The following is a 25,254-nucleotide window of genomic DNA, read 5'->3' as shown; positions in this document are numbered from 1 at the left end:
AATGTTTTTTGTTATATTAAAATTATCTCTAATTAACATATTTTTTTTAATAACAAAAATCATTATATTTATATCTATTACTTTGTAACGTCACGCTATTTATTTTGATTATGAAATTCGACTCTTATATGAATACAATCGAGTAAACGGTGAGGTAGCGCCGCTTAATGTATTGATTTGAATAAACAGATAGATGCGTTAGACTGGCTCAGTGATATAATAAATTAGCTCATAGATAGGACCGTTACAATGTTTTAAAGTTTGATCAAAGTCGATGACTCAAAGCATACATCGATTTGAATAGCGAGATGCATAAAAATGATAAAAATGAGTTTGAGAAGATGCTTTTTAAGCTATTAAATAATGCGGTATATGGAAAAACTATGGAGAATGAGAAAAAACGCACTGAAAAAACGCAAATCAACTATTAAGTTGATAAATAAGTAGAATGGGCAATATGGTACCGAATTTCTTATTGTTAGGACAAATAACCATAGTAGTAATATTTTCGATGAGAATTTAATAACAGTACAACTCTTGCAAGCAGAAATTTCGGTAAAAAAACTCATCTACATTGGTTTTGCTATTCTTGACTTATCAAAGACTCATGTCTATCGCTTTTATTACGACATATCATAATGCTGTGAATAGCAAGTACTGCAAGTTACTGTATACCAACAGTCTGGTGTACGAGGTAAAAAATGTTAACATTTATGAAATTATACAACGAGATACCCATGAGTTTGATACCTCAGACTTTGCTGATCCAAATCCATTCAACATCCTAAGAGCTAATAAAAAAGTATTAGGAAGGATAAAAGAAAAGAACATTGGAAACGTGATGCTTGTTTATCTCAGAAGTAAAATGTACAGTGTCAGAATGAAGAATAAGAATCCAATAAAAAAGATCAAGGGTATCAAAAGTTCTGTGCTCAAGGCAACAATCACATTTGACAATTACGTCAAATGTCTACATGAAAATAAGATTTTGACACGATTATAAAAGAACATCAGATCTCGACATCATCAGCTCTACAGTGAGAAAGAGACAAAGATTGCACTCAGCGCGTATGACCATATTTTGTTACCAGGAACAACTGATAAGCTTCCTTGGGGTCATTACGATATCCCATTGATCGAGCGAGAAAGGATAAAAGCACTAGGATTGGACGCCGATGAGCCGTCCAAGCCGCTGCAGGAGGAGATTCGAGTGGGGAAAGGTTCATATAAGCTAGTCCTACAGTCCCCCCAGTACAATCTAGCTTAAGCTAATGATCAACAACACTCACAATCTAATTTCATTCTGAGTCAGAAAAAAAGGGAATTATTGGAAGCTAGATTTAGCTTTGAAATATTCAAGCCGAATGATTGAAAAACTATTTTTTTTATATTCAAAGTCTATACACTGATGATTTTTAATTATTTTTTCTAATCAGTATTGATTTTCGATTTATTACAGATGAACCTCACACGCCTTAATATCATTGCTAAAGGAGAATTCAAACCTACGAAGAAGATATCGGAGTTAAAAAAAATCACAGAAGCTTAAGCGCATGGTGGTCCAAGCATCAATCCCCTTGACGCTGCTTGCAAAAAAACATAATATAGCGTACTCGATAAATCGCGATAATATTGAAGCGAGAAATATTTCAGTTAAAGTTTTACAGAAAAAGCTTGGTGAGGTGTTTTAGCTGACGATTTTAGTATTGGTGAAAAAGAAACTGCTTATGCTATCGACAAAATCATGAAATTAAAATCAAAATTTGGTATGGAACTCAAGTATAAGAGAAAAAAAACGCTAAAAGAAGACAAAAAGTAAAAGTTGTTGCAAAAAGTCGATCAATTTGAAAAACATAATTAAAGCTGACACTTTTAAATGGTTAAAAAATAAGTCTACTAAAACTGTCATTAAATCAGCTTTAAACAAAGCTCGTGCAGCAACTAAAAAAGCTGACGATAAATCCAACATCATCATTCGTTGATTTCTATTGATTTCTCCAAAAATTAGGGGAACTTTATCCTTTCTTATACAACTTTTCGCTAGTTTAAGTACTACTGAAGCTTTAGCTGGTAGAGCTGTAGGGATTGCTAAAGCTATAAACGATGCAAAACAGTAAAACGAGAATTAAAACAGAACAAAAATCACAACAAAACTATGGAAGCAATTGCCATAGGAAAAGGATTATACTCGTATCTAAGACGTTACAAAGCAGGTTATGGACTTTATCTTAGACCGTATTCAGGATCAGGATTAAAAAAAAAGATCGAAGTAATCTTGCCTGTTATAGTTTTCACAATTAATGACTTGATTAAGTATGCTAAAGTTATAAACATATAAAATTTCTGCGGCGTATTTATGAGAAACGACTTGCCAATTTCTGGACCACACTATTATGAATTAGCCATAATAAATTTTGATAACGTTAATGAACTTGGAAGACACTGGGTTGCTTATCGGAAAATTGGAAATGATGTCACATACTTTGATAGTTTTGACAATCTTAAACCTCCTCTCGCCTTAATGATATATCTTTGAATTGGCGGTATCAAGTACAATACTAAGAGATATCAACATTTTGATATTTATGACTGTGGTTATCTTTGTCTGCAATTTCTATGTGGAAGTGAATAAGTAAAAACACTACAATATAATTACCATTCGTATTCGAAGTCATGAAAGGTTCTTTCACTTTGACTCTTAGTCAGTTTTATAAGCGCATTATTTTCCGCCAGTTAAACTTTCATTGCATAAAAATTACGTTTTAGGTTTAGTTGAATTTTTAACATTAAACTCAATATCTAATATTGACGAAAACTACAATAAATTTTATATTATTACGAGGGTGGTCCTAGAAGTACCTAGCTTAACCTAGAGATGGGGGTAGTTTGAAAAATATCACTGTATTAGAAAGTAAGCAATCTATAAAGCATATGTTTCAAGTTTGAAAACGCCATGCTGTTTAGTCGTTGTTTGGCAGCTATCAATTGTGAACGTTGACAGTGAATTTGTGAAAATGGAGAAAATTGATCTTCGTTATGTAATATAATACTTTTATTTGAAAGGTCTCAGAACAACCAATATAAAAGATGAACTAGATTCTACTTTAAATGAGTCTGCTCCTTCGTTTAGAACAGTGAAATATTAGGTAGCAGAGTTTAAACGAGACTGTACGAGTTGTCCAGATAAATATTGCAGTGGACGATCAACTGAAGTGACGACTCCAAAAACGGTGCAGAAAATCCACAAACTGGTACTGGATGACCGTCCACTGAAAGTGCGCGAGCTAGCAGACATAGTAGGCATTTCAAAAAGTGCGATACATCATATATTATCTAAAAATTTGGACAAAAAAAAAGCTGTGTGCAAGATGTGTTTCATCAAGACAATGCACCATTTCACAGATCCGTTATTGCGATGGCAAACATTAATGAATTAAAGTTTGAATTCCTATCTCATATTTAATATTCGCCAGGTTTAGCTCCCTCGGATTATTTTCTGTTTCTAAACTTAAAAAAATGACTGTGGTCAAAGATTTTTCAATGATGAAGAAGTGATGTCAGTAGTTAGTGGCTATTTCGAGAAGTAAGATAGTTCTTATTATAAAACAGTATCAAACTTTTTTTTTTTTTTTTAAGCTTCAAATCTTAATACAGATTTATTTGCTGAGTATATTAATATTAGAAAAGTACAATGATTAATTACAGATCGGAAAAAAACTTGATGGTGAATTACATTTTCAATCAGTTTACAGTTTAATGTTACAGTTATTAAGGTATTCGAGGATGATCTCTAATGCTTGTACATTGGGTTTGGCAAGAATTATTGACATTTTCATAGGAAGTTGGTATCCAATTTTTGGTAGATTAGAGATAAGCGGTATACGGTGGCTATTTAACAAAGAGACTGTAGACGAAATATAGATGCACCACTACATTCTCGAGACTAAGAAAGAGTCAAAACAGTGGATTGTACAAGATCAACCAAACCCCAAGAAGGCAAAGACAGGGAAATCGACCGGCAAGATTATGGCCACTGTTTTTAGGATGCATGTGATTTTATCTTCGTTGATTATTTAGAAAAAAAAACAAACGAACATTGAAAAATTTTATGCGTCATTATTGAACCGGTTAAGCGAAAAAATCAAGGAAGAACTTCCTGAGTTGAACAAAAAAAATTATATTTCATCAAGACAATGCACGAGTAAAAACTTAGCAGTTTCAATCGCCAAAATTGAGACATTGAAGTTCGAATTAGTGGACTATCCATCGTATTCACCAGATTTGGCTCCTAGTGAATTTTTCCCAAACCTAAAAAAGTGGTTTGTCGGACAACGATTCATCTCGAACGAGGAGATCATAGCACAAACAAATGCCTATTTTGAGGAACTTCCAAAATCATATTTTCTGGTGGCTAAAGAAAACTCGAAGGACGCGTAGAAAAGTGTATCAAGCTAAAAGGATATTATGCTGGAAAATAAAAAATTTCTACCCAAAAAATGTTTTTCTATATATTCCTAAGAACTTACTGACCCACCTTCGTATTATAAGATAGCGTGATGTTGCGTTTATCACATATAATTTTTAGAAAAATCAGTATATGGACTTACCATGGCTTTACACCCGTTCTGTATATCTTTATTTATATTAATCAGTAAATTTTATTTATATTAAAGTAAATTATTAATAAGTATATTAATAATTTTAAATTCTAGAAAATATATTTTCTTCTTTTTCTTATAGAACCATCTCAAAGAAAAAGAGGAACCTCAGTCTTTGACCGATTTAATGTATGAAATAGATGCAATGGGTAGAGAGTTAGATGCTTTAAGTATTGATAAATTACTGAATGACAATGAATCGTCTCTATCAAATTACGAAGAAATAAGATTCAGGTACGAAGACTTTTTGTAACATCTTATCAAATATGCTATTATTATAACTTACTTTAATTCTCATATAGTTATAATATTTTTAGAGAATTATTGTCTCAAATTGAACTGTTTAAGCAAAAGAATAAATTTCAAATGACTTTGCCCAAGAGTGAAACAGCTGCATCGATTACAGAAAAAACGAAAGAAGGTATCCTCAAGTATCAAATGATTTATTTTCCCGATAAATCTAAAATTCAAGACTTAGCTCGAATAAGTCATTTAGAAAGAAGGCTCGGTTACTTAGAAACTATAGTAGGTGTCTCTAATGACAACTCGTCAAAATGTTCCCAGGTATGACATGTAATACTTTTTGCTATTTGGTTCATATTATATAATCATTATTTCTGATAATTTCATACTTCTGTAATAGATAGTAAAATCACAAGGAATTACAAAATCAATAGAAAAATTAATGGCCAATGCTTGTTTACTCAATAGCACACAGTTGGATGTATTGGAGAATAAAGTTACATCCTTAATTTATAAAACGGATACTTTAGCACAAAAAAAAATATCAGTAGTACCTGATCCGAAGAAGGAAAAAATGGTAACTGTTATGCAACTTTTATTCTGAAGCATACATACTATTATTCTTATATATTTTTAATTATAATACTATAAAGTTTCACCTAAGTTGCTACAACTTATACATTTTCTTTAATAGTTCATACTCGATATTAATTGATCGTAGTGTTAAGTGAGAATTTGAGTTTTCGCGCTTCATCATATTTACTTTTGTATAATGAATAATAACATAAAAAAAGAATATTTTCATCAAGTGTATCTTATGATATTTGATACTGTCTATAGTTAATAAACCAAGTTTAGCTAATAAGTGCCCGCGTTAAGATAAACGTGAGAAACTCTTAGCAATGGTAAGACGTATGTCCCAGAGACAATGTTAACACTCGTAGGAAAAGAAGCCTACGTAGTACCGTAACATTGATCCGGGGTCACTCTCTACCTTATTTATTTGATTTGACGAGAGAAATCTCGGGTTTAAGCAAACAAAGTATACTCTCGTAACGTTTTAAAAGAATCCGCACAAAGCCCGGCCTAACGTCAGGCGAGGCACCTGGACATTTGCCGAGAATTCTTATGCAGATTCTCTAGACTATCAAATTATTAAATATATTTCGTAAGGAAACACCCAAAGGATCTATCTCGTACAGAAGTATATTTCCCCATGAGTTGTCCTTGTGATGCTTTTAGGAAAGGATGATCGCTAGACGAAGTAGTGGCAAATGATTAAATTTTAGATCAGAGCATGCTCCAATCATTTATTGAATCACCAGTCACCGTTCGCGTCGTGCGCAAGGAGAGGATCGAGTCTCGTTGCGGCGAAAACAGGCGTATTTATACACGAGCGAGGGTTCGCCGGTACGCCCCACCAAATTTCTACAAAATTTCCACGGTTCGTACGAGAACTTTCTAGAATTGCTGATATTGCCTTGCTTATTCTTAGTTCTGATATATAGTTTATTAATTTGCTATTAATCTCTACTATTTTAATATTTCTTATGGTTGGTAAGCCAATGTAATTGTTTATTTTATTGAAATTGGTTATCCTTTGAAATTTCATTGTTCTTACGCTACATTTTAGATATAATTTTATAATTATTTTTCTTTTTCGCTTTAATTTTATATATTTGCACGTATCCTGCAATCAATACAGTTAATAGCATGGTTAACATTTATAGACTATCTTGCTAGTTCGAGATACATTTTATTAATAAAATATTAGTGGCGTTGATAATTTTATTTAAATGATTATCAATTACTCAAATTCTTACTTCGTACTATAAGTTATGTTTACGTTATTTCGTCGCATCATATCATATACAAAACAAATTTAAAAGACGAAAATCAAAACACGGATGTGTTAGCATGAGTCATTAGGCTACACAATCTACACAACGCTTCATATTTCGAACCCGATTCCGCCATGAAGGGTGGAGAAATTCAGTTTTTCAAGTAAGGGTCATTGACGGTGCGCTAAAGTTCTTTCTGGTCTACAAACGAAATGCTTTTTTTGTTGCTATTGCAATTATTACGTCTTAACCCATTAGTGCCGACACGGACATTTTTGGACAGTCGATACTTCCTGGCAGATTAAAATAAAAACGTGATTAAAACATATTTTTATAAGTAATTATGACTGCTCTATCGGTTTCTGTGGTCAGTTTGAACCTACAACTCTTTGAAATGAAGCCTTAGCAGTTTTAAAAGGGTAGTTTTTACCCTTGAATATTCCAAGTATTTGTAGAATGAATTTGTTGCTGCAAACACGATAATCTTTATGCATATAACTGTAGAAATTATTTCTCATCAATATTTTAATGCCATCTATTCGAGAAAACTATGTAAATTTTTTGCAGGGGTAGAAAGTAAGAGTTGAGAGTGTAATTTTATCAAATATCGGATAAATAATATTTTTTCGCACAGAAAAATTCAAACATGCAAAAAGTATTATATCAAACAATTATTCTTTATAAAAAGAAGGAAAAAAAGTTTTGCGTATGTAATTTTTCTTTATTTTTCAACATAATCTCCTTGAAGGTCGATAAATTTTACTAAACGGCCTTCCAGTTTTTTTAAGCCATCAGAAAAATATGATTTCTGAAAACCCTCAAGATAGGCATTTGTTTTGGTGATGACTTCTTCATTTGACGTGAATCGTCGTCCGGCAAGCCATTTTTTGAGGTTAGGAAATAAGAAAAAGTCACTGGGAGCCAAATCAGGCGAATATGGTGGATGGTCAATTAATTCGAACTTTAAATGGTTAATTTTTGCCATCGAAACTGCACACGTGTGAACTCGAGCATTGTCTTGAAGAAAGAGGCATTTCTTTTTGTTCAAGTGAGGACGTTTTTCTCTGATTTTTTCTTTCAGCTAACCTATTAATGACGCATAATATTATCCAGTGATCGTCTGGCCCTTTTCCAAGTAGTCGATGTAGATGATTCCATACGCATCCCAGAAAACCATGGCCATAATCTTGCCAGCTGACTTTACTGTCTTTGCCTTCTTTGGGGCTGGTTCTCTTGCAGTAATTCGTTGTTGGAACTGTTCTTTGGTTCAGGAGTGTAATGGTGTACCCATGATTCGTCTACAGTTACGAGTTGACGCCAAAAGTCTTCCGGATTACGACATATGCGTGCCAAAAGAGCCTCAGAGGTGACCACGCGGTTTCGTTTGTTTTCAACAGTGAGCAAACGCGGCACCCATTTTGCTGATATTTTTTTCATCCCCAATTTTTCATGCAAAATTGAAATGATTGTACCGTATGATATCCCTGTGGCCTCAACTAATTCTCACATATTTAATCTTCTATCATTCAACACCATATCGTGGATTTTGTTGACTATTTCGGGCGTACTCACTTCTACGGGGCGTCCTGAACGAGGTTCATCTTTTGTTGTTGTACGGCCGCGTTTAAATTAATTTATCTAGTTAGAAACAATCTTAAACACAGGGGCAGACTTGCCATGAACGGCGTTCAACTCAATTGTGATTTCTTTTGGTGTAAGGCCGTTCAAATGAAAATGTTTTATCACTGCTCGAAACTCTGTTTTTTCTATTTTTTTATAAACCAATAACTTTTTGTTCAACCAACGCTCACAAAAAGATGACTTAATGAATCGAGTTGAAACTTTGTACGATATCTAGTTAGTAGTATTGTTTGCCAAAAACATCATAATTTAAGCGTGATGAGCGCCATCTCTTGGATTTTGTGTAGACCAATTGACCCCCCCTCGTAATTTCTCTGTTTCTTTTTTATCTTCCACACTAATTCCACACTTATTACTTTTCACACTATATGTAAACATATATCAAGGGTCGCGACTCATGAAAACGACTTGTGTCATGAATGCCGAATGCGCAACTTTACGCGTCACTATACAGTCGCAATAGCTTTCACAAAATGAATTCAATTAATTTTTTTCACACAAAAAATCCATTGACTAAAAATAGTTAGTTTATTTATTTACAACTTATATGTTACATTTGGTTTTCATTTCTTACATTACTATTTGTGTCTCGTATCCAGTTTGTGTAGTTGATAATGTATGTGTTGTGCATATATGTACATATGTAGGTGTGTCTGCAACTTTTGCGTCTCTGTCTTCTGCGCCTGTCCTTTCAGTTTTTTCTTCCCATGTTTTCTATTGATTAATTTTCTCTTCCTCTCTCTCTCTCTCCAAAATCTGCCTTTTCCGCTCTTCTATTTTTCTCTTTCTTGCATATTTTCTTTTCAACGTTTTCCTTTGTTACTTTCTTTTGCCTTTTCACCTTTGCCTTTCCTTTGCTTTTGCTGTCATTCTTGCTAATCATTTCATCTATCTTTCTCCTTATTAGGGCTTTGATACCTTTTTTTTATTTCCTATTGCTCCCTCTGCCTTTCCTTTCCTCAACCTCACTTATTTTTCCTTAGTATCTTATAATTTGTTTTCCAATTTACCTTTTTCTTTCTCTTCTTCGATTCTTCTTCTTTTCCATTTTGCTCCATCCTCCAGACTAAAAATAGTTTTCTGCATTTATTTATTATCATATACTTATATCTGCTTACATTCATTAAATTTTATTGCCTCGTTGCTGATAATATTTTTTTATCATTTCTAATCACGATATGGCTTAATCTTTTTTTTTCAGTCATGAAAATTTGTTTAAGGAGGATGGGGTTAGTCATTGGGGGGGCTGAGGTAAGGGGATAGGGTCCTATGTTTTAATATAGGATGAAATCAGTGCTACTAACTTTAGATAACTGAATTTTAATTTCTTGTATAATATTTATATGTACACTTACAAGCGTATAAATAGTTAAAAATGGAATATTATGCAATAAGATATACTTAGAATAGTTTTTAGTCGTTATATTTTCACTTATGTATAAAATTTATGAATCTAAAAATGAAACGAAGGTGTGGCAACATTGCATGATTTCAAAGTTGGTTTTCCTATGTAATCTGACTTTGCGTATGTATGTGTTATAACGAGTGAAATTGCAAACTTGTTATATATCTCTCTCCCTAGTAATGATATGTCAATGTAACCTATTCTTCCGAACTTATTCTATGTATTTATGAATTTATTATGTTTATATTCACTTATTATTTTATAACGAGTCGCATTCTCGTTATGTCTCTCTCTCCCTGCAGCCAGTTTGTTTATTAATCATATTTATACTTTACCATGCATTATAATAATTTGTAATTTGTAGCGCAGTTGAAATGTCAGCGAACAAGGTAAGAGTCGAGTCCTACGATCTATACTATCGATAGTCCCTAGCGCGGATGTCGCAGAGAGACCGCGATCGCGAAGAAGAGAGAGAAGGAGAGCGCGTAATGAGTTAGTTGGTATGCGAGCAGAGACAAGTACGGACGCTAGCATAGTTTGACAGTAACACCCTTTTCTTCTGCGTTACGAGATATCTCGAGGGAGTAAGCGAGTACGCAGTGGCGATTATACGAGTCCAAGGATCGCCAGCGATAAGCGAAGGCACATAGCTGGTGCGGACAGGAATTCCGTAGGAAGCGAGAACGCCCACGCGAGTGTAGGGCAAGAGTAAGCGTGGTCGCGATCTATTGTTCGTGCGTTGCTGCCGTTCTAATAACCGACGACAATTACTGTAAGTACCTACTCGATTCCCTCTCTCTCTTAGGCTCTCTCTCTCCTATTGCTTGCTAACTGCATTTGTCGCTTTAGTTTTTCGCCCGGCTTACGCACTCTGTCATTCTGCTCGGCATTGCGTCCTGCCTCGAGCCGTTTTAAGCGAATTCGTTGTCCAATCTTGCTCGGTTGCTGACAAGATCGGCGCGCTGCGTTGCGTCGTCGCCTTGTTCGCTGCCGCTCACATTTCGCCACCACACGCGCTTGTATGTATTCGTAAGTGCCTGAAATACAAGATTTGTTTCTACCAAAATTCGCAGCAACTTATTCCGATACACCTGCCCTGTTGTATAACTACTTCGCCACGAGACTCTTTAGGTTACTCACCAAGTAACCTGTGGCTCACGACACTCTCCGCCTCTTCGACGTAAGGAAGGAGGCAAGCTGATGCGGCTGGACCCAAGCACTGTTCGCACTGGCGCACAGGGATGCCTTGGATAGCGCACTTTGCTTTGTTAAAATATTAATCCGCGACAACTATTTATTATATAACTGATTTAGCCCGGAAAGAGCACGAGCTAAAACCCCGTTATATTATGGCGCCCAACGTGCATGTCGAATTCTCAGAAAACTTGATGCAAGGATAACCTTCGCGGAATAAGAAAAAGAGACTCACCAAGCCAGCGAATGTAAACACAAGTAAGGAAACAAGCAAGACACTTTTGCTTGAGATACGAACACTCGTGCAGGAAAACATAGAGTGTTTACGTCGCACAGACATACTCTATCGGAATAGCGTGGGCTAAGCGGACGACTCTAACTCACGTGTATTTACTGCGATAAGAAACAGCCTAAACACTAGCAATACAAGCGTTTACGTATATACATCTCACGCATAAGCGAAAATCACAAAACGACTAATTGTGTATGAATATCAATTCCCGATAAATTGATTTCGATAATAGCATAACCTATCTATATATTTATACATTTTACGAAACGCCCTATTATTTAATATCATTTTCTTCTATCATATATTAGTATATACTCAAACCGTCGTACAACGCCAAACTAAAATATAATAGTAATATATTAAGATAAATAAAATAATATTCCTAAAAGAAGAAAGCAAATAAAAGAAAATTATCAAGTACAAATAGAAGAATATAAAACTGAATATAAATAATAATAAGTAGAAAAAAGATGTCTGACATAACTAATTTAACTATTTTTAAAACAGAAGTAAATATTAGGATAAAAGAATGGATTAAAACACTACCTAGTGATACATTAAATTCAATCTTAAACGACCTTGAGCTCAACAACGATGGCTCAATGTACGAACGTGCTAATAAATTATATAGACGGTTACAAGGCGATTATACCGCGCAAGATTTTGTTGAGACAATCGATAATTTGTCGCTTCAAGCGAAAGAAAGACGCGATAATTTATGTATGACATTAATACAATCAAACGTCATTCCAAAATCGATACGCGACGATTTTATAGAGATAATACAGCAAGAAATCAACGAAGAATTGGACAAAACAGAAGAAACAAACAACGAACAAGATACACAACAACAAGACATGTCGTTAACACCAGCTTCGAATACGTCAGAAATAATAATAAAAGAATCTGCGACGAATGTAACAATTCCAACGACAACAAATATGGCTCAAACTATGACAACGACTAGTTTCATCAATACGCAGCCCAAGATGTCGACAACAGAGAATAAGACGAATGCTATGTCACATATGCTGCAGACGCCAGAGAAAATGATTTGGTGTAAGCTACCCTCAGGGAAGGCACAACACATACCAGAATCAACGGCAAAAGAGCTGAAAGGAGCTTTAATTGCAACAAAAACGTTAAAAGAGAAGGTCGACGAACTAGAGGACAATTTATCAAGACTCAAAAGCGAAAACGCTAAACTGCAAAACACAGTTTACAGTCTAAATAATCAAATAAAAATGATAACAGACATCAATAGTGATTTAAAAGTTACTAAACAAGATAAAAATGTTATCTTTAGAGACACATATAGTCTCATCGACCCTGATTTTGATTTAACAACAATCGAAGAACAACCACAGCTGAACGCAAGAACAGCATTCTTGTCATCAACGGCAAAAACTCAAACACCAGCCACAACGACTAGTATTTTGAGAAACCCACCGCCGATCGCGAGTACAGGTGCAACACAGGTAACAACACTCGGCACACCAGGCTTCCAGCCCGGTGGAGCGACGTCTACCCCCGCAAGCTCAAGCTGGGGGAGGGGGGATCACAGACAAGAAGCGTATTCGCTTTCGCATGCGGCAGGAGTGCAACCGACAAATGCGACTCAACAGCAAGCTACTTTGATCCACGGACTTCCAAGTTGGAGGACTAGTGGAAACCATTTGGACAGTACTAGAGTTCAAACAAGGAACTTAGGAAAAATGGTGCGAGATTGGAAGGTACATTTCTCGGGCGACACAAGCACGAGTATTGAGGAATTTCCTGCACGAGTAGAAGAAAATTGCTGTTTGGACCGCATTACGGAAGACGAGATTCTTGATTCACTGTCTACACTTTTTAGAGGTGAAGCGCTACAATGGTACCGATTCTTGAAACCAACGTGGAACACGTACAAGGAGTTTCGGGAGGCAGCATTGACAGCTTACAGTAAGGTGCATCGCTATCATCGTAACATATCAGTGGAAGCCCACCTGAGGACGCAAGGACCTGACGAAACAGTTAGGGATTATTTATCTGCAATGAACACCATATTTAGCCGCTTTGAGCGACCGTGGAGCATTCCAGATCAGATCAATTTGGCTATTGATAACATGATCCCCAAGCTAAAGAAAGAAATGAAGAAGGACCAGCAAAGCATCACGTCATTGCCACAGCTTCTTAACCGAGCCCAAGAAGTGGAAATGGCCGAGTCAGACGAACATTGGAAGCATCCGCCGTCTCCAGACCAGAGCTTGTTACCAGAAGCGGCATACAAGCCTAAAACGAAAGCGATAGCGCGTTCAAAAGTGAATATCGCTTCCATTAACGAGAACAACGCCATCTCGGAGGCTGACTTAGAAAAATCCTTTCAAAACTTCTCTAATAAGAAATGCTTAGAGTTTGCTACTACTACGCCCCAAAGTTTACCCGTCGCGAGTATTGACGCTACCCCTATCTCTACGAAGAGCGCTACGTCAACCAATCACTCGGGAAGAGGCCAGAACTACCGAGGTCGAGGAGGCCGCGGTAAAGGACGATGGAGCCCGAGAGGCGGACGAGGAGGCGAGCGACGATCGGAGAGCCAAGCAAAGGTAATAACCCCGCGCTCGGATCGAAACAAAGACAAACCACCTGGCCCAGACGCAGATAAACTGCTCTGTTGGGAGTGTAGTTGGCCCGGCTACACAAAAGCTACCTGCCCGGATTGCTCTAAAACAGAACAACCAAAAAACGCCGACAGGAGCGAGTAGACGAGGTCCCTATCGCTCCACTTATTCCGAGGGCCTCATCAGCTAACGCCGACTCAGGAGACCGTCAGACTCAGTGCTCCGCAACAGCTATCCACGCGCCGGCGCGGAATGTTGAAGCGATTACGTTGCAGCCAGACCAAAGTACTGTGACGTGCGCTTTAGTCGAAGAATACCCTCGATGGTGGCTAACTTTACAGATAGGTCACTTTGCTTTCAAAGCGTTATATGATACTGGTGCTTCAAGAACCGTGTTAAGTCCTATTGGCCTTCAAATAGCCGCGGCCCTTAACAGTCACATAGCCATGTACAACGTCCCGGGAGCTCGCGCTATAGATGGACATTACGTGCCCATCATTGGCAGCGTACAGGTACCATTCTCGGTCGGAGGGGTCTCCCATATGATAGACGCCCTAATTCTTAGTGAAGCCAAAACGGAATGTACTCTAGGAGGAGATTTCATTCGAGCGTTTTCCGCTTGCCTTGACCCAGAGACTAATACCTTACGGGTAAAAGGATGTACCCGACGGGTACCACTCATTCTCTCGTCTCTGAGGGTAGATCAGTCGCTTGCCCCGTCCTCTTTAGGCATAGAGGAGATTAATCAGAGCAGAAATCGACCGAATTGTAGAAGAAGTTTTACCTGAAACCCTTCATAGCCACATTGGATGTACGTCATGGATCAAACACGACATAGATGTCGGAGAAGCCCAGCCTATCAAACAAAAATATTATCCAGTTTCTCACATTATCGAGATGGAGATGCATGCGCAAGTATACAAGATGCTAGAAGCAAACATAATACGACGCTCGAAAAGCGAATGGTCGAGTCCGGTCGTCATGGTTCGAAAACCCGACGGATCGTATCGCTTTTGCGTTGATTATCGAAAGGTCAATGCAGTATCAAAGGTGAGCGCTTATCCGCTTCCCTATATGGACGTAATCTTGAGAAAGTTACAGCACGCTAAGTACATTAGCGCACTGGACTGCTCAGGAGCTTTCCATCAGATCCCTCTTACGGAGCGATCGATACCGATTACCGCTTTTACAGTCCCTGGCCTAGGGTTATACGAATTCGTAAGAATGCCCTATGGAGTTGCAGGAGGACCAGCAACCTTTCAAATGTTAGCGGATATGCTAATTACATCCGAGATGGAGCCTTATGCCTTTGCCTATATCGATGACCTGATTATAGCGACCGAAACCTATGCAGATCATTTGAAATGGCTAACGTATATCCTTGAGAGGATTAAAGAAGCAGGGCTAACCATCAACCGAAAGAAATCACGCATCTGTATGACTGAAGTCCGGTATTTAGGTGTCTTAGTCAACAGGGACGGGACTCGTCCTGATCCTGAAAGGGTCCGGCCCATTATTGACTATCCGCCGCCGAAGAATCTCAAGCAACTGCGTCGGTTTTTAGGAATGGCGTCGTGGTATCGGAAGTTCCTGCCCGACTTTGCGAGCATAGCGGACCCGCTTACCACTTTAACTAGGAAAGACACTAAATACGAATGGACAGAGACGCAGCAAGACGCTTTCGAGCGCATAAAAGGCCTGATCGCTACTGCCCCCGTCTTGGCTAGGCCAGACTTTACGGCTCCATTTATTATAGAATGTGACGCCAGCGATACCGGATTAGGCAGTGTACTCTTGCAGCACGTCGGAGGCGAAAACAGAGTACTTTGCTACGCCAGTCGAGCACTCAGTGCCACCGAGCGAAGGCTTTCGGTCACAGAAAGGGAGTGCCTCGCTGTAATATGGGCAGTCGAAAAGTTCAGACCGTATATAGAAGGCTATCACTTTACAGTGATAACTGATCATCACAGTCTAAAATGGTTGCGGAACCTAAAACATCCGAACGGCAAGCTAGGGCGATGGTCGCTGAGCCTACAATCCTACAGCTTCGACATCATACATAGAAGAGGAAAATACAACGTAGTTCCAGACGCCTTGTCGCGAATGTACGAAGAGGATGAAGAAACTACTATCGCTTGTTTAGCTTCGCTTAAAGCGCCTCCGCGAGTCAAGGACCCGTGGTACTTGAAATGGGTGCAAAAACTTCGAGAAAACCTCACTAAACACCCATATTGGAAGTATATACGAGACAAGTTATATATTTATAAACCAGACGTTATCGTGGACGATTTGATGGGTACAGATGAAGAGGCTTGGAAGCTAGTGCTTCCACGAGAACAGAGAGCTCAAGTCTTATCAGAGTGTCATGATAGTCTTACCGCAGGACATCTAGGGCGCTATAAGACGCAAAAGCGAGCCGCGCTTAAATACTATTGGCCTGGCATACACAGAGATGTAGCACACTACGTTCGTAACTGCCTCGTTTGCCAACAGACTAAAGTGGAGCAAGTTGCTCCAGCAGGACTGATGGGACGGCACCTAGTCACACGGCCATGGGAAATCGTGGCGGGCGACACTATGGGCCCTTTTCCTAAGTTTTTTTTTTTTTCGCAAGGCTATGAACATCTATTAATCTTCATCGACCTCTTCACTCGCTGGATTGAGTGTATCCCGCTACGCAAAGCCAACGGGAGAGCGATTAGACGCGAGCTGAAGGAGCGAGTATTTCTACGATTTGGAGTGCCCGATAAGTTTTTATCGGACAATGGGACTCCGTTCAAAAACAAATTGGTAGATGAGTTCTTGAACTCGTACGGCGTTATCCACGGCACGTGTGCGCCGTACTCGCCGAAGAGCAACCCAATCGAGAGAGTGAACCGCACGATAAAAACCATGATCAGCGCGTTCATCCAAGAAAATCATGCTACTTGGGATGCTCACATCACGGAATTCGCCTTTGCGTATAACACGGCTATTCACGAAGCGACGCGCGCTAGCCCAGCTTTTCTCAATTACGGACGGCATCCCAACCCTCCTCACTCTAAGAAGAGAGCGGAAGATAGAGACATGATCCGAAACCTCGAAGCCACTGCCATTGAGAATTGGCACGCGAGGATGGAAAAACTAGGAGACGTTCGCGCAGTAGCACTTGAAAATGCGCGAATGGCGCAAGACCGCCAAGAAAAATATTACAACGTCAAGCGAAGGGATGTAGAATATCGCGTCGGAGACAAAGTATGGGCCAAAAACCGCCTGCTTTCCTCGGCCGCAATGAAAATCGCTGCAAAACTAAGCCCGAAATTCGCAGGACCTTTTGTCATTACGGCTCGCGTAGGAATGAACTCTTACCAGCTTAGCACCGAAGAAGGTACTGACATAGGCAAGGTAGCCGTTTGCGAATTACGCCCTTGTCACAACGACGAGCAATGTCCAAAAACTGACGAGACGGAGGAATGCGAGTCTAACGTGGAAGGCTTGGACCTCGATAATTTGTTCGCACGAATCCCTAAAAACGACGAGAGCAACGAGCAAAATGAAAAGGAGTTGGCCGATAGCGAACTAACCTTCGGCTCAGAACCCTTAACAAAAAGAAGGCGTGGCCGACCAAAGGGGAAAAAGAAACTTTCTCCACCGACGGTCCCACCGTCGCCAAGGCGGCTTCGCTCAAGACAACACTAACCTTTGCATTGCTACCCCCTCTCTGCTTCTACGCTTTTAGCTGTCTCCTAACTAATCTACTGCTAACCCTTCTACGCTTATGTACTATCCCTGGACTGAATGCCAGCAAATAAGAAAAAAAAAACCATCTTCTTACTCATATTGACTCCTACAGATGGACACTACATCGGACGCTTCAGCGGTGAAAAGCCAAGAGGAGTTCCAGGAGCTCCAAGCGCTTACCGTCGCTTCGATGGAAGACGAGGCGGTCCCAGCAGATACTCAGCCCGAGGAACCGGAAGCGGCCAGCGTTGAAGAACCACGTCAAGCGACAGCCCCACTGGACGTGGAGACTCCCGATACCGAGGAACCAGAGCAGGAAGCGGAGGAGCCCTCCGCTACTCCACAGGAAGGGACGGAGCCGACCATCAGCGACAGTGCTTCAGCGACGTCACCCGGCGACTCCAGAGATCACGACGAGCCACCCTCAGGCGAGGTTTATGGGCCATTAGCGCTGGGAGACGCCTGGAAGGAAATGCTGCAGCGTGTCAAGGCCGCTCGCACGGCCCGGATGGTGGCAAACGCCGAAGAGACAGCGACCTTCGGCGAGGCCATGAAATTCATCCAGGCCGCAGGCGCCGAAAAGAAACGCTTGGCAGGGGACTACGCCGATAAAATTCAGCGTGAGCTAGACCTAAAGGCGTACCTCGCTTGCCAACGAACCGATTGACTAAGGTGCCGCCTCGTCGAGGAGGAGAAACGCGTGCTGGCGGAGGCGGTTGACGCTAGACTGCGAGAGGTAGAGAACCTGAGGGCTCAGATGAGGATGCTGGAACGCTCGGCCGACGACCCCTACCACTGGGTACCCCGACTCCAAGGGACCGGTCACCAGTGGGATGAAGAGTCCACTGCTTCCACGTCACCGCCTCGACCACGCTCGCCTTCTCCGATGGTGATCGCTCCGCACCCATCCAGACCAAGGTCTAGACCAAGCGATTTCGCTGAGGGGCCGAGACGGCCACCCGGATACCTTGCTCTACAGCACACCAACCGCACGGAGCCGTGTGGAAAGTGGGACGGGCCACGACGAGACCTGGTGGGCACGCGTTTCTGCAACCTGTGCCACCTCACCGGTGTCTCAAGGTCTACCGACTGCCCCAATTTTCAGATCCATCCGAGATGGTTATCGGGACAGCTTGAGGCTTATGCCTACACGAACGCCGAGCTCCGCGCCCGTAAAGGATCGCGATAAGTGAACACGCTTAAGCGACAACGCGTTTGTGTGATTTCGCTCTTCCTATTCCCATTCACCTATCTAGTTACCGTTACCAAGATTGTTACGCGAGCGTGCGTAATCCCTAGTAAGGAGGCAACGCCTCCAATCAAAAAAAAAATATTGTAATTTTTTTGTTACTGTATAAGGAATATAATTGTAAGGGGAGAAAGAGAGTTCTTTGTCATTCCACACATCTTCCCATTACGCATCCTTATTATAACGACAAATTGCCTTACTTTTCTTTTGAAGATGCATTACTTTTCCCTGGAAAAAGGAAACGCCCAAAGAGAGAGACCAGGTTTCGAGCTGGTACCCCCCTGGCAACCAGCGTCTGGGGGAGGGGCATATAACGAGTCGCATTCTCGTTATGTCTCTCTCTCCCTGCAGCCAGTTTGTTTATTAATCATATTTATACTTTACCATGCATTATAATAATTTTAATTTGTAGCGCAGTTGAAATGTAAGCGAACAAGGTAAGAGTCGAGTCCTACGATCTATACTATCGATAGTCTCTAGCGCGGATGTCGCGGAGAGACCGCGATCGCGAAGGAGAGATAGATAGATAAATAGATAGATAAGAATTTATTCACCGTGATGGCAAAACATAAAATACAATAATATATAACATATATACAGTAATTGTCACAGCTTTCAGTCAATTTACATTATACCGTACAGGCATCACATTTCATCACAGTTCGATTACAATTGTAGTTCCTCAGTCAATAAATAAGATTATGATTGTAGTCATTACGTTAAAATAAATAGACTAGGATTTGACTAGTTCACAGTTCGATATTCCAGAGGAAACAATAATTCTTATCACTACAGTCTAGCTTGCTTATCTTAAAACTAGTAATGCAGTCAAAAGTTTAGACAAGTTTTCGTCATACAGACACAAAACAGCACAATAAATAAATAAATAAATATAATACACTACAAACACGTAAATAAATAACTGTATAAACAATTATACAGTAAACAATAGAAATAAATATACTCCAGTGGTACCACCCTACGCATTCAATGACGCAAAGTATCCGCGCGCCCCCCTCTTAAAGCAGCTAAGCGACGGCGCATGCCGCAGGTCAGATGAAAGAGTGTTCCAGAGATGGGCACCCATCACCTGGAAAGACCTGCGAGCCGTCTCCGTTCTAACCTTAGCAACTCTAAGGTCAGCCTGCCCCGCCCTACCCGGATACCTTGACTTGTGCCCTATGAAGAGCTCAGCCAGGTAGCCAGGCTCACGCATGGTCAAGCACCTGTACATTAGCAGGGACATAAAATATTCCCTGTGCACGTCCACGCGAAGCCAACCCAACCGCGACCTATATGGAGAGACCGAGACATCGCGCGGGATACCATAGATGTATCTTACGCACGCGTTGCTCAGTCTCTGTAGCCGCTCCCTCTGCTCCGCCGAGGCCCCCAAACACACCACGGTGCAGTAGTCAAGGTGAGGCTGGACCATCGACTCCACCAGTCTGCGCCGGAGCAGCTCCGTAGTACACGGCCTAACAAAACGCAGACCGTACAGAGCTCTCCAAACTTTCGCCGCGACCCGGTCAATGTGCGATCTCCACGACAGCTTGCTATCGAGAACGACCCCGAGATTGGTCACTTCATCACTAAAGGGAACAAATACTCCCTCTTGCACCTTAACACCAGGCAAGACCTCCGCGTATATGTCATTGACATGTTTGTTAGTTCCAAATATGATAGCTTTGATCTTGCCCGCGTTCAGGCGCAGATCCGAGATCCCGGGCCCAGTTCGCCACCAATCTCGCAGCCTCCGTCAGCATTCGGATGCCCTTCGTCAATTCATTTTTATGTATATGCAGATAAATCTGCAAGTCATCCGCATAGAAGAGGTATGAAACCTCATGTCCACGGAGCACATCTTTCAGATCGCCGACATACAGACAAAACAAGAGCGGTCCCAGCACCGAGCCCTGTGGAACCCCCAGATTCGTCTCCCGCCACTCCGAGCCCCCACCCCCAGCAGTAACCCTTTGCGAGCGACCACCGAGGTAGGACCTCAGCCATTGGAGAGCAGAACCAGAAAAACCAAGAGCACGGAGCTTGCGCAAAAGTCTCGAAGGTGATATAGTGTCGAACGCCTTGTTGAAATCGAATAACAGCAAGAGCGTCACCATCTTTTTGTCAACGCCCATTCGGATGTCATCCGTCAACTTTAATAATGCTGTCTGAGTACTGTGGCCCCGCCTAAAGCCGGCCTGGAGGGGATCAAAAAGATTTTCTCTATTCAGATACTCCGTGATCTGGTCATGGGCAAGCTTCTCGAGAACCTTTGAAAGAAAGCAAAGTAAAGCTATCGGGCGAAAGTCCGAGGCCGAGGAAGGGGTGTTGTTCTTCCTCAAGGCAATCAGCTGTGCCCGCTTCCAGGCTCCCGGGAACTCCCCCTTAGCAAATGAGGAATTAAATATTGACCTCAGGTGTTTACCTATGACTGGAAGAGCCTTCACCACCACCCCACGGGGAATCCCGTCCACGCCGCTCGCTTGTGATGTAAAATGGGAGACAGCTAGGATGACGTCATTAATGCCAACAGGTTTGAAGGTAAAACCTCGCTCATCCGCGACATCAACTCCAATCATCCCACTATCTATATCCTCAAGCGGCGAGGCCAAAACCCCAGCGAAGTGGTCATTCAGCTCGTCCAAGGTAAACCCATGAAGGCCATCCCCACCCGCCCCTGGCAAGAGACCGAGGTTCCACATTTCCTTCCAAATATTTTTACCTTCATCAAGAGCGCTAGACAGATGATTTTGAAGGAAATGAACGCGCTCCAGTTCCAAACGAACCTCGACCTCCCTACTAAGCCTAAGAGACTCCTCTAAGACATCCGCCCGCCCAGTACGCTTATAGCGTCTTCGCGAGGGATCACGTCTGTCGACAAGCCTCCTCAGCTCTGGACCAAACCAAGGAGCATACTTTTTCCTAAGGCATATTGTCTTCTCAGGTGCAAATTTATTTATGGCCTCAGTTAAATTGTAGTTGAGGCATTCCAGCGCTCCCTCCAAATCCGACTCAGCAGCGCCAACAAATGCCCAGTCGCAGCGTGTCAAGAAGTCTAAAAGCATATCCGGGCGATGCCACGAAAGCTGCGATAGGTAAAGCTACCCGTCGAAGGAGAAGGCACACGGATGTCAATCATGACCTCTATAACCGCGTGCTTACCGAGAGAGAGAGAGAAGGAGAGCGCGCAATGAGTTAGTTGGTATGCGAGCAGAGACAAGTACGGACGCTAGCATAGTTTGACAGTAACACCCTTTTCTTCTGCGTTACGAGATATCTCGAGGGAGTAAGCGAGTAGGCAGTGGCAATTATACGAGTCCAAGGATCGCCAGCGATAAGCGAAGGCACATAGCTGGTGCGGACAGGAATTCCGTAGGAAGCGAGAACGCCCACGCGAGTGTAGGGCAAGAGTAAGCGTGGTCGCGATCTATTGTTCGTGCGTTGCTGCCGTTCTAATAACCGACGACAACTACTGTAAGTACCTACTCGATTCCCTCTCTCTCTTAGGCTCTCTCTCTCCTATTGCTTGCTAACTGCGTTTGTCGCTTTAGTTTTTCGCCCGGCTTACGCACTCTGTCATTCTGCTCGGCATTGCGTCCTGCCTCGAGCCGCTTTAAGCGAATTCGTTGTCCGATCTTGCTCGGTTGCTGACAAGATCGGCGCGCTGCGTTGCGTCGTCGCCTTGTTCGCTGCCGCTCACATTTCGCCACCACACGCGCTTGTATGTATTCGTAAGTGCCTGAAATACAAGATTTGTTTCTACCAAAATTCGCAGCAACTTATTCCGATACACCTGCCCTGTTATATAACTACTTCGCCGCGAGACTCTTTAGGTTGTCTCTCACCAAGTAACCTGTGGCTCACGACACTCTCCGCGGGCCGAATTTCTACGTAAGGAAGGAGGCAAGCTGATGCGGCTGGACCCAAGCACTGTTCGCACTGGCGCACAGGGATGCCTTGGATAGCGCACTTCGCTTTGTTAAAATATTAATCCGCGACAACTATTTATTATATAACTGATTTAGCCCGGAAAGAGCACGAGCTAAAACCCCGTTATAATTTATATCTGCCTATGTAATTATCCCTTTTCTTCGTATATAAGGTAAGTGAGGTAAGGAAGAGATTCGAGTACGTAGGGATACTTCCGTGCGCGACCGCGAGACGCGGAGAAAGAGAGAGATTAGATTTAGATTAGTTCGTTTATTACGCCAATGAGGTGGCACCCCGTCTGGCAGTTTGGAAAATGTACATAACAAAATAATAACAAAATTTAAACATGACAAAAGAGGAGATGCAAGGATGAATAGTGACGCATTTAACTGTTTGAAGGAGATGAATTAAGTGAAACTGTGTGAGTAGTATTACGGTGAGCAGCGAGTTTCCAATGACATTAACAGTAATCACTAAGAGTATATATGTAAAAATAAAAATAGAATAAAATATGAAAATATAGTAAAATAAAATATATAAAGAACAATATAAATGAGTTATCAGATAAAACGACAAAATTAACAATAATAAAAGATGAAAAATAATACTAAAATAATAAAGACAATAAAGGTAACAGAGAATAATAAAAATAATAAGAACAACAAAATACTAAAAGTAGTAAAAAATAATAAAAGTAGCAAGAGTAGTAAAGACGCGAATGGCACCTGTTTTACAGAAGTAAGGTCTGAAAAGAGGAAAGGTATAAAGGTGGATCGACGTGCGTTCGGCTAGAAAATAACCATTCAATTAGCTATTTCATGAACCATAGGTCGATAGAGGGGTAAGTGTGGGACGATGGATAATTTTGGGAGAACGCGGCTGGATTGACCCTGTTTGGTATGCGAGTATAATCGGACAGTGCCGGTACTGGCATTAACTTCTCGTGAGTCGCCCTCTCAATCCATGCTCTAGCCTCGTAGTTTAAGAATAGATCACGGGTCCCTGAAGTTAGGGATCCGATCGGTGGAGAACAGGGTCACGCTCAGTGAGTTGAGTATTCTCTGAGCAAGGATGGCAAAGGAATGGTTCCATGCCTCAGTTCGAGGGGTCTTGTATTCAAACGCCGACGGCGGGTGGCGACCCGAGCGCCGGATAATGACACCATCGAGCAGGACAGACAGGTTTTTAGCCAGGTAGTGCGGTGATTTCCTGGACACTACAGAGTAGGCCAGAACGGCAAGGGCTCTATACCTATTTGGGGTAAGGGATAGCCAGCCCAGGGCTAGCCTATGGTGCGTGATGTGGCTGTTTAAGGATAGAGAAGGTATAAAAGGGATCCATCCTATTACGAAGCGTACGCAGGCGTTTTGTGCAACTTGAAGCTTAGACGAGCGCTCTCCATCAAGCTGAATACAAACCACTGAGAGGTAATCGAAATGTGGAAAAACGAGTTGCTCGACAAGAACTTTTCTGAGGATAGTCGAGAGAGATTTTCTGTGGAAACGAAGTGAAGCCAGACAGCTGTATGCCCTCCTCGTCACGCTTCTCACATGTTCGGACCAGTTTAACATGGGAGTAAGTGTCACACCCAGATTACGAGCACTGGTAACATAGTCGAGTGGAACCTCGTTGATGGTGATCTTCACGATGTCATTCAAGTTGATAGCCCTAACGTACTGTTCGCTGCCCAGTATCATGACCTTGGTCTTGGTGAGGTTCAGGGAGATACCGTTTCCTAGGGCCTAATCCGCTATAGCCTGCACATCAAGCTGCACCCTCCCCAAAGCCTCCGCAAGGCTGCCGGCATGACAGTGAAGATAGACCTGCGTGTCTTCGGCATAAAGCATGTAGTTCATGAAGGAGAGAACATAGGGCAGGTCCGAGATAAAGATTGCAAATAGCAATGGTCCTAGAATACTACCATGCGGTACTCCAGTAGCAACCCTGAGCCAATCCGACACCCTGCCATCCTCCCCCATAACCGCCTGAAACCTGTTAGTCAGATAACTGAAGAACCATCCCAAGATAGTGTCAGACAGACATAGGTCCCTGAGCTTGACCATCAGACGACCATGGGGGATAACGTCGAAAGCCCTGGAGAAATCCAGCAGGACGAGGATTGTAATTTTACGTTCCTCAATAGCCCTGCGGACGTCATCCAGGACACCCAGGAGAGCAGTCTGGGTGCTGTGAAACCGCACGAAACCCGCCTGCCGTGGATCACGCAGCTTGCGGCGGTCCAGGTAAGACGAGAGTTGTAAATGAACGAGCCTCTCAAGCACCTTTGATACCTCAGATAACCTTGCTATCGGTCTGATGTCCGATAAAAGAGCGGGCGAAGGTACTTTGGCAAGAGGGGTGATGAGAGACCGTTTCCAGGAGGTAGGGATGACGCCGCACAGTAATGGTTTGTTGACAAGATGCGTGAGAGATGAGAGACAAGAAGAGGAAACGAGTTTAAGCATCTTGACAGACAAA

General features: G+C 41.6%; 1 protein-coding gene across 2 annotated transcripts in view; it reads left to right on the top strand.

Moving 5' to 3' along the window:
• Window positions 1-25,254, top strand: part of LOC131669473 (dynactin subunit 2) — a 293,206-nt gene that overhangs the window by 84,696 nt on the left and 183,256 nt on the right. For both annotated transcript variants that reach the window (XM_058944483.1, XM_058944402.1), the window contains exons 5-7: window positions 4,741-4,892; window positions 4,976-5,222; window positions 5,302-5,478. In XM_058944483.1, coding sequence (XP_058800466.1) covers window positions 4,741-4,892; window positions 4,976-5,222; window positions 5,302-5,478 — 576 coding nt within the window. The remainder of the gene's footprint in view (window positions 1-4,740; window positions 4,893-4,975; window positions 5,223-5,301; window positions 5,479-25,254) is intronic.

This window comes from Phymastichus coffea, unplaced genomic scaffold (genome assembly GCF_024137745.1).
Source record: "Phymastichus coffea isolate CEN01 unplaced genomic scaffold, Cenicafe_Pcof_1.1 PCOF00001, whole genome shotgun sequence".
NCBI classification, from domain to species: Eukaryota; Metazoa; Arthropoda; class Insecta; order Hymenoptera; family Eulophidae; genus Phymastichus; species Phymastichus coffea.
The sequence above is the reverse complement of the archived record's forward strand: the minus strand, read 5'-3'. Positions and strand labels throughout refer to the sequence as shown.